Below are 10,691 nucleotides of genomic sequence, written 5' to 3'. Positions count from 1 at the left end.
CTCCCCCCTCCTCTCCCCCTCCCTCTCCTATCAGCAAGGAGTTCCGGTCCTAGCTCAGGCTTCTTATTAACTAACTGATACATCTTAAATTAACCCATTTCTATTGATCAGTGTATCACCACGGGGATGTGGCCCACACGTAAAGTTCCTAAGGTTTCAGTGTGTCCTTTGGCAGGTATCTGGCATCTCTCTGACTCTGCCTGCTTTCTCTCTATGTCTCTGTTTGGATTTTCTGCCTGGCTTTACTCTACTAAGCCATTGGCTGAAACAGCCTTTTTAATAACCAATAGTAATAAAGCATATTCGTAACATGCAGGGCAAATCCCACACCAGGCACAGAAACAAGCAAACAAATTTAAAAAAAGGAATGAAGGAAGGGAAGGAGGGAGGGAGGGAGGAAAGGAAAGGAAGGAAGGAAGGAAGGAAGGAAGGAAGGAAGGAAGGAAGGAAGGAAGGAAGAGAGAGAGAAAGGAAGGAAGAAAAGAGCGACAGGGAGAGAGAAAGAAAGGGAATAAGGAAATAGATTGTATTTTCTTAACAGCGTAATAGGATTTCTTTAAAGTCTAGCCAGTGTTTGGTGGGGCTGAAGCTGCCCTTCTCCTTGAACTTTGTCATGCTTTGACCACGGTAATGAGCCATCTCAGAGATTCTGTGAGTTTGATTAACTTTTTTGGAAGTACAGGAAGGCATTTTTCTACTGAGCTTGGAAAGGTTTGAGGTTTTGTTTAAGACTTGAGACTCTCTGGGCAGTGTTCCACATGGGGAAAGATCACAGATGGTCCCCCATCCCTTCTTAGCTACTGTGCCTGGACCCATGGAGCTGTAGGTTTTCTGAGTGGCTGGTGCCCAGAAGTGGACCAGGGACGCTTCTATGCCATCTGTGCAGTGTTCCCGTCCATGTGAAAGCTCTCGTGAAGAGTGAATTATTCATTGTTTCAAAGGGGGCTGAAGCAAAGTCTTTTCTAAACTGACAGGCGCTAACAAAGATGCATGCTACTAACCAGCAGTGACGTTTGATTGTACTTGATTTTTTGTGCCTTGTGTGTCAAGTACTACTTGAATTCAGAGAATGCACTGATTTGCATATTGCAAAAAAAAATGTTTTCTGCATGCCTCTGGCTTATGTACCCGATGAAGCTGTTGAAATTTCACTATTTATGTTCCTTGGTTTTTAAAAATTACCAAGAGAATTCCCAGAATACACGGTTCCTTAGAGGATAATTTCACTATGAGTGTAGCTACAGTATTCATGTAGTACTTACAACAATGACAACATTGTTTGTATTGGTACCTGCAATATAAATTCTTAAGCACCTTGTTACACACTTAGGTAGCTACTAATTTAATTATTATGGCAAATGTTCAGACAGGAAGAGGGGAGGCTGTGTGTGGAGGCCCAAAAATGTTAGCCTATTTCCACCTTGTCTGATGGTCAGAGAATTTGGCGGTTACTCAAAATGCTTGACAAGCATAACTGCATGTCCCAACTCAGGATGTGATTACTTGGTTCTTTTGACACTAAGATAGCTCCTACAAGTAGATCCATTGCGTCCTGACGGATGGTCAGGATATGCAAACGTACTTCTGCTCCTTCTTTTGTAACTATGAGGACACCTGGGAAGTGGCTAACTTCAGGATAGTGGTCTAGGATGACTTTACTGCCTAAACAACAGGATGCTAATGGTTTGATGTCTCAAAGTATTGAAGCAATTAACTGTTTGAGTTGTCCTTTGCATCATGTTAAGTCTTTTGTTGCCTTTTTCCCTGTTTTGTAATGGGGTACAAAAGCATATGGAAAATTAAACACGGATGAATTCAGTATTCACTGGAATACCCTCTGGTACTGTTCTATGGTTTCTATTTTGTTATTTTCACACATGTCTTCACATTCTTTACTAATATTTCTAAATCCCCACATCCCTACACTGGTAAGAGGTGTTTTTGTTGATGCTGATCCCTGAGATATGGCAATCCAATGTGGCGCAGTCACCAACTGCAGTTTTGAACAACAGCTTTGTTGAACGACTATTTTAGGTACATGTCATTTACTCATTTTGAAATTTATTTTATTAGCTTCTATTAATTATACAAAAATTGATGAAAAATTTTAACTGATATGAGATTGGATCTCAGTGTAATTTTGACTTCATATTTCCCTGATAGCTAATAATACTGAACATTTTTTTCATATATCTATTGGCTACTTGTGCTTCTTATTTTGAGAACTAGCTGTTCAGTTTATTTGTCCATTTACTAAGGGTTAGGAATATTTCCTAACCGAGCCTCTCCACCTATGCCAAATAATCCCAATCATGCCAAATCAGACCAGATTAAAAAGATATCCAGGTTTAATTAGATACCTGCACCCTCGGGTGGTTCTGAGGGAATACTGGAAGGTTACCAATGCAGCTACCCACCAGAGAAGAAGAGGGGAGCAGTTTAATTCTAATCTGTCAGTTATGCCTGGGACCACTGCTGCTGTCCCTGTTCTTTCTGTAATTTCTCACAGAGACAGCATTTCCCTTGGAGCGTCTGTACATTTCCCCTGTGCCTGTTTCCCAGTTGCTTGGGCATTTTAAGAGATCACTGCCATAAATGACATGCCATTTTTTTGTTCATTTTCATATTTGTTTCTTAAGCAATCTGTATAAATACAGTTAGCTGCTTTTAGAATATTTGCCTGATTAGTCGACAAGTTGCAGAGAAGATGGAGAGGTGTTTACCACTCTCAAGGTAGTGGGACCTGGGAGAATGGAGCCAACAAAATGAGGCAGAACAAAGTCTCATGCTATAGTCAACTTTATTTAGAGCATCAGACAATTTATACTCTGAGGGTTAAGAGGAGTCACTTGAGTAAAATGTACAATCACAAGGGAAAGCTGCACATGGGGGACCTAGCCACATTTGGCAAAAGCATGCTTTTCCAAAGAGGCAAATAAACAAACAATAGCCAACTGTAGTGAATAATCTGAAGTAAACTCACGTGTATCAGCTATACCCAGGAAGGGCACAAAAGCACAATCCGAGAACAAGTGCATGTTTTTAAAGAAACTGAGGTCACAAGACTCTTGTCTTGGTTTCTTGGAGTTTTCTCATAAGCACTCAAAAATTCCTCATAAGATTCCATTCTTGGACCATGTTTTGACAAAGAGGGAACAAGATAGGAGGGGAGAGGTAGAGAAGGGGGGGCAAATAAAGAGGGAGATAGAAAGAGAAAATACCCAGATATTAACACTAACCCCACTTTGAAAAAAGTAATATTGAACATGTAAACCCAAGTAAAGAGATTTTACCTGGGTACAGTGGCAGGAGCCTCTTGGGTTTTGTGAGATATTTTCAGAGGTCAGGGACCACAAACTATTAAAAAAGTGTGCTTTATAATGACATAATAGATTATGTTGGTAACCACTTCTGCTTTCATACTGAAAAAATACATAATATAAACTTTTCTTGCAAGATTATAATTTTCAGAGCAGAGTAGGTGGAAATGTGAAATATTTCTTAGACATCTCTGACTTGTAAGTGTGGGGGAGGGAAGAAGAGGAGAAAGTCAAGAGTGCAATCTCTATCAAGTCTCAGGGGAATCTAGATGTTTCCTTTAAAACTTTTATAAGAATCAGGTCACCTCTTTGTGTCATGGTTGCTGTCTATATTTGTGATGTCAGGAGTTATATTTTTTGGAAATTCACTGATGGTGAGGATTTGTTTTCTTGGCCATCTTTAATTTACATCATAATATTTTATTACCCTAAGTTTATGAAATCATTGTAAGCATGTCTGTAGTATAAGCAGTTGTTCAAAGAGAGACATGGGATTCTGTTTGGCCCATTAAGAACCTACATTTTTCCAACTTTTGGGAAAGAGAGATACTTCTACAATTGGGGTTGTTGGGATTGCTGGCTCTAAGAGCTACAGTGGGCATCTTACCACACACAAAGAAGCAACCTGAGCTGATATATGGAGAAAGACACGGCTTGGTTTTTGTAACATAGCTAACATCATATATAAACTCTGGACTTGAATGGATTAGTGTGCCTTTTAATCATGAGAAATACTGTGTGAACTTTTATTGAAAATATTTCTCTCTATCTATCTATTATATACTCCAAATTAATAGACAAACTCTACTAAAAGTGTTACATATACATTAATTTTTATTATATTTCCTTTTAATTTTTCTTATCCTTATTTTAAAAACAAAAATAATTTTAATTAAAACAATTTCTTGGCATTGTTCAAAATATTATAAGACTCTGTTTACAAAGGAAAACTTCTAATCTTGTTTTTAAAAAAAGGCAAACCAGTATGCTACATTAGACACAAGACAGATGATGGACAGCTCCACAGCCACATGAGCAATGTCTCTGCTTTATTACACAGGTAGTTAGTTCCTTCAGTGAAAGCCTGGAGTCTTGTATTTGCTTTATGCATATTGGGTCTTGTTGTGTTACTTGGCAGGAACCTGTACTCCCTTGAGTGAGCTGGGTTCATTGGTCAGAACACATTCCAGCATCGACATCAATTCCATTAATCATGGGCAGGCATGAATAAGTGAGTGAGATAAACCAATAAAAAAATAACTGGTGAATAATGAACACTGTTGGGCTGTGTATGATACTCAGTAATACGAGATCTGAAATCCTTTAAATTCAGGATACATGAAATGCCATTTAGGAAGTCTTACATCAAACAGGAAAATAATAGTTTATTCATTAGAATAGGTAGTAGTATTGATGTGGTGACTTGAATGGGAACAGTTCCCAAGGCTCCCATGTTTGACTACTTGGTCCCCATTTGATGGAGCAATATACGAAGGGCTACAAAGTATGGTCTAGTTGGAGGAGATGTGTAACTAGGGGTGGAATTTAAGGTGTCCAAAGCCTTCCTCCATCTCCTGTATGCTTTCTGCTCCTCTTTAGGGTTGGAGATTTGAGCTCTCAGTTTCTAGTATTGCTGCTTCCAGTTTTTGTCTCTGTTCTGCCATCAGGAACTCTATTTGGAACCATAGTTCCAAATAAATTTTTTCTTCTATAAGTTGCCTTGGTCATGGTGTTTTATCACAATAGTAGAAAAGTAACTGAGACAGTTGGGTAAGGGGTAGGGATAGTGACAGTAAGAAATAACTTCTTCAGAGGGACAAAGGTGTCTTCTTAAATGTAATTCTTATGTGAACAATCAATGAACACATAACACAAAATAGTATTTAACACTTACAGAATGTGGTATAGATATTACAACTATCTTTGAAGAAAAGGTGATTATTGAAAAAAAAATTGGAATAATACTTAGTGATCAAGGAATATAAGAACGTCATAGGTACAAAATTTTATTTGACTTTAAATTCTTCCAAAAGGAAAAAAGATCAAACTCATCATATTGTTATGGAATTTGTTTTATTTTTATTAATAATTACAGACATACAATGCAAAATAGTGTAAGGAAAGAACAAAACTACTAGATTTTTTTTCTTTCAAAATGGGGTTTTCTGTGTAGCTTTGGAACCTGTCCTGGAATTCGCTCTGTAGGACAGACTGGCCTTGAATTCACAGAGATCTGCCTGCCTCTGCCTCCCGAGTACAGGGATTAAAGGTGTGCATCTCCACCACCTGTCTTAGATTATTTGAATAAGGTCTATGAGGAGTTTTAGGCAAGTGTAGTGGTTTGACTTTACAGGGGGTTACAGTTGCCTTTGGTCTCAGAAGAGATTTTGGACTGTGGATATTAAGCAGTCTTGAGACTGTGATAGACTATAGGGAATTTCGAAGTTGGACTAAATGCATCATACATTTTGATATAACTATAATCCTGTGAGCAAAAAGAAGTGAAGTGTGGTGGTTTGAATAAAAATGGTCCTCCTAAACTCATATGCTTGAGTGCATAGTCACAAGGCAGTGAAACTATGTGAAAGGATTATAAGGATTAGGAGGTGTGGCCTTATTGGATTAGGTATGGCCTTGGAGAAAGTCTGCCACTGGAGGTGGGCTTTGAGGTTTCAATAGCCCTTGCCAGACCCAGGCTCTCTCTGCCTATGTATTTAGATGTAGCTCTGAGATACTGCTCTAGTATCTGCCTGCATGCTACCCCGCTCTCTATCATGATGATAATGAATTGATTATGTCTCTGAAATAGTAAGCAAGTCTCCAGTTAAATGCTTTCTTTCATAAGACTTGCCTTGGTCATGTTGTCTCTTCACAGCAATAGAACAGTGACTAAGATAGCAAGTCAGATATAGGGACTTGGGCCTAACCATGGTTTTCTTCATATGTCAGCCCAGATTTCTTCCGTGTGTGTGATATGATGCCCACAGTAGCTCTTAGACCCAGTAATCTCAACAAACCCAGTTACAAAAGCACCTCTCTTTCCCAACAGTTTGAAAAGGAAAGTTTGGTTCTCAGTAGGTCAAGAAACACCCCATGTTTCTCTCTAAACCATTCCATGTATTACAGGTATTAAGTGCTCTAGTTGGCCGTACCTTAACGAGAGCCTTTGGGGTCCAGTTCCAAGGCACTCTCAAGGTCCAGAAGAAAAGCAGCAGCCAACAAAGTACTTGGGATGTCTGAGAGTGAATGAATCTCTCACCATATGCTTTTCAGATTCAATCTCCTTTTTTGTTTTGTCTCAATTCTAATCCTTCTGTCCTACTTCTAATTCCTCCTAGCTTCTTCTCTTGCCTGAAAACTCTTCTCCTTTTGGTCAAGTGAAGGCATGAGTCTTAGAGGTTAGACTGGCATAGAGGAAGCAATTCATTCTCATTGGGCTCTGATGGCCAAGAAAAGAACTTGATGTAGAGATAGACAATCAACTAGAAAACGCTAAGTGACTGTGATCAGATGCTTAGTTGAAACCCGTTTTTTTTCTAATATCAGTGTTTTTCAGATTCCTTGAGACAGAAGAGTGGAAATCAGGAAATGAATCATACAGTTATTTCAGCTTGATTTGTCTAATTTATTCATGAAGGCCATTATAAAAAATGCAAAGGGAGGGAGAGAAACTGCTCCTGTGCTATAATTATGCAGGTCTACCATCAAGCTGGCTTTGATTCTCCTCTAGGGAAAAATCAGCCTCAGGGTGTGGTCACCTGTGAGCTCTTACTGCGCCTATTTTAGGCTTCAAACGGCCTAAACGTAGGTTTGTGTTCAATTCATTCAATTGTTAAAGCGAAATTCAGTTCTAAGAGAATGGTCTAGCAAGTACTGCTGTCCCAGGCACCAGTCGTAAGACCAGACGATGTTGTGGGAGTGCTTCTAACTAGACGGAGGCAAAGAAAATGAGTGGAGAGGAAGAGGGAAAATAAAATGGAAGGGGTGGGCACCTAGCGCTGTGAAGGGAACCTTCAGCTCCTGCCTGGCGACTTATCCTGATATAGCCCGCAGCTGTGAACTAACAGATCAAGCTGTTTTCTTCTGGGTGCAGGTTCTTAATTCCCTTCATCTGTTGTGTTTCTTTTGATTGCCCCTAGTCTCTGCTGAGCATCCGAGGCTCCCTTTTCTCTCCGCGACGCAACAGTAGAGCCAGCCTTTTCAGCTTCAAAGGTCGAGTGAAGGACGTGGGGTCTGAAAATGACTTCGCCGATGATGAACACAGCACGTTTGAGGACAACGACAGCAGAAGAGACTCTCTGTTTGTGCCGCACAGACACGGAGAAAGGCGGCCCAGCAATGTCAGCCAGGCCAGCCGGGCCTCCCGCGGAATACCCACTCTGCCCATGAACGGAAAGATGCATAGCGCGGTGGATTGCAACGGTGTGGTCTCTCTGGTCGGAGGCCCCTCTGCTCTCACGTCTCCTGTAGGGCAGCTACTGCCAGAGGTGAGGCCTCTGAACAGTTGAGGGCACAGAAGGAGGCCCTAGTGCAGTCAGGACTGTGGGTTCAATGTAATTTCCCTGCGTCGGTTATTCCCAGGCCAAGAGTTTTTTTTTTTTTTTTTTTTTGGTATTACCAAGCTATGAATTTATCTCGTCAAAATCTTCTACACATCTCGACAAATTGAGATCATACAAGGAGTCCTTAGAAACAATTGTCCTTTATCATTACTACAACTTGAAATTTAACAAAAAAAAATCACATTTTTTTTGCTGGGCAAATATGTAATTAGTGTGATTATTATTATTTGGTTTGTTGAGACAGGGTTTGATAGCCCTGGCTATCCTGAAACTCTCTTTGTAGACCAGGCTGGTCTCGAACCCAGAGATCTGCCTGCCTCTGCCTCGCAAGTGCTGGGATTAAATGCATGCATGCACCACCACCAGCCTGGCAATATGATTAACTATTAAGAAATTCATGTGCATGGTTACATAAATATGCATTTCAAAGGTTTCCCCATCCTGCTCCTTTAAAAACACCTCCACACTTCCACTGGCTGTTATGCTCTGGCTAATTGTATCTAAATCCCTTGGTCACATTTCTCTCCCTTCTCCGCAGTCTGTCCTTCCCCCAGCACCAACTCAGATGACCCAGCTACTCTACATCTCTTAGATTTTTTTCTAGAGGATTTCAACTTTTGTATCACTGCCATAAATTCTTGTTATATGCAAAGGTGCCTGAAATCAAACATATGGAAAAGACTTTCAGATTAATAATGTATATCAGAATTCATCATTGATGGTTCCTGTTAGGAATTTTTCCTAATGCGAGCCCTCTGCCGACACAAAATCCCAATCAAGCCAAATCAAAACAAGCCAAATTAAAAAATATCCAGGTTTAATGGGATTCCTGTGCTCTCGGGTGGCCCCGAGGGGGAACCAGGAGGCCGTGAATGTGACCACCAGGAGAAAGGAAAAGGGACTCCTCTTTGGGGTGTTCACTTAAATACCCTACGGGAGTGGCCCTGACCTCCCCCCAAGGGAAGGGTCAGGACCTGGAATGCTGGGATTTGGAGTCCAGACCAATACAGCTCTCAGGCCTATAGGCTGGAGGCTATGCTCCCAACTTAATATTACCTTTATAAAACAAGACACTCTTCATATTGGCATTAAATAAAGCATCATTTGACCTTTACAAAATACTCCAACCATGTTGTCTGATCATATCACAGTATCCTTAGCTGGGTTAAAATCTCCTTTGTATAATTACTTTTATGTAACTTCATGTTTTAAGGGGACAAGCCCCTTAGGACCCCATTACAATGGTTCAGTTAGCTCTCAGTCACTTTTTAGAAAAGCATCTCGCCTTGGAATACTGCCATCACTGTTGCTCACCACTCATTTCCCACGGTCTCTTCTCACCCTTAGCTCCCAGAGAAGTTTCCAGGTAGCCTGGGAAAATAGCAGGCCTCAAAGCCGGCAGAACTTTGTTGTGAAGCAGACAAGATTTCTAGTAAGGAAATGTCATATCTCCTTAGAAAAATAATCTTAGCCAACTATGTGCAACACATTGCTCAGAACACTGCAGAGCTAATACATTGAACCATCACAACTACTCATTATATTTACTAATTTATCTCTGAGGCCTGTGCATGGTACAGCTAAGATTTGATTCCAGATGTGCAGGCTAGAGGTCTTACTATATTCCATTCATAGTGAACTCTGACATCCCATTGCATTTTTTAAATGGGAAGCACAGATGAGTAAGAATGAAAACAGTTTCCTTTAAATCAGTGCGACCACCCAGCTTAACCAGTGTTTCTTTTCATTTCTAAATTCTCAAAAGTTAAAACACAGTTTAGTTAAAATACCAGAGACCTAAAACAAACAAAGAAATAAACCGAATGCATTTGAATGTTCCTCAAGTAGGATCCGAAGAGGAATGAAGTGGAGACATTGAGAAAGGAAGGCCAAGAAGGCAGTAGCAAGCTGGTACCAACCCAGTCCTGATACTCTCGTGGAACACGGAACTATTACCACTTCTATGGGTAGATAAAGAAAAACCAGGTTTCTCAAACTGTGTTTCAGACTCTCTCAGAATGAGTCTCAGAAACAGAAATTTCATATCTTCTCGCTGCACCCAGAACTACTCTAACCGAAGCTTTGAAGAGGGACCCTGGAAATCTTTTTCTTATGAAACTTTCCACATGGTTCCTGAATACAGAAGTAGGCTTATCACAGATCTTGATACCACTGGGGTATAATTCCCAATTTCATTGCTTTAATATAAGTACAAATCCATTTATCGGAATCGCCCTGACATTGTTCAGGAGTCAACATAGATTTATCCTATCAGGAAAGGTAGAATACACCAATGAAGGCCGATTGGGCCTACTTTGAAGCCAAACTTGTTGTAACCTGATAACCTGCAAATTCCCATCCCTGCATTCTTTCAGCCATGAAGTCAATGCTTTGAAGCAAGATTCCATCCTACGGAAAGAGTTGAAGGGACACAAACATGCAACCAGGAAACAAATAGCAGCAGGCAAATGGCCTGTCCCAAAGCTCACTAGTTCCTGTTTATTGTACATACATTCCATTAAGACAATTAACTTCAGAAGAACTATCTGAATCATATCACTGGGGATTTTAGAATCTACCATTAAAACTTACGCAGGTCTGGAATTTTGAATGTGGTTTTGCCAGAAGCAGAAGAGGTGAAATGGCGTTTATATGACCTCCACATTTTCCTTAAAGGAAGTAAAACATTTTCATTTTGTGAGCCCACCTTTACTTTAATGGTCTTACTTTCATTGAGGGATTCTCTCTTTTCTCCTTGATCCAACTTCTCCTTTATCTTGAAATTAATTTGAGGTGACTGTATCTGTCT

The 10,691-nt window shown here is 40.2% G+C and overlaps 1 protein-coding gene across 1 annotated transcript in view; it reads left to right on the top strand.

The window, feature by feature from the left end:
• The window catches only part of Scn2a (sodium voltage-gated channel alpha subunit 2), a 77,900-nt gene that overhangs the window by 20,319 nt on the left and 46,890 nt on the right, over positions 1 to 10,691 (top strand). Inside the window, exon 11 of the mRNA XM_050123721.1 lies at positions 7,460 to 7,807. Within this exon, the coding sequence (XP_049979678.1) occupies positions 7,460 to 7,807 (348 nt within the window). The remainder of the gene's footprint in view (positions 1 to 7,459; positions 7,808 to 10,691) is intronic.

This window comes from Alexandromys fortis, unplaced genomic scaffold (genome assembly GCF_014885135.2).
Source record: "Alexandromys fortis isolate MF-2015 unplaced genomic scaffold, M_Fortis_MF-2015_v1.1 scaffold_8_9099976_23576923, whole genome shotgun sequence".
NCBI lineage: Eukaryota > Metazoa > Chordata > Mammalia > Rodentia > Cricetidae > Alexandromys > Alexandromys fortis.
The sequence above is the reverse complement of the archived record's forward strand: the minus strand, read 5'-3'. Positions and strand labels throughout refer to the sequence as shown.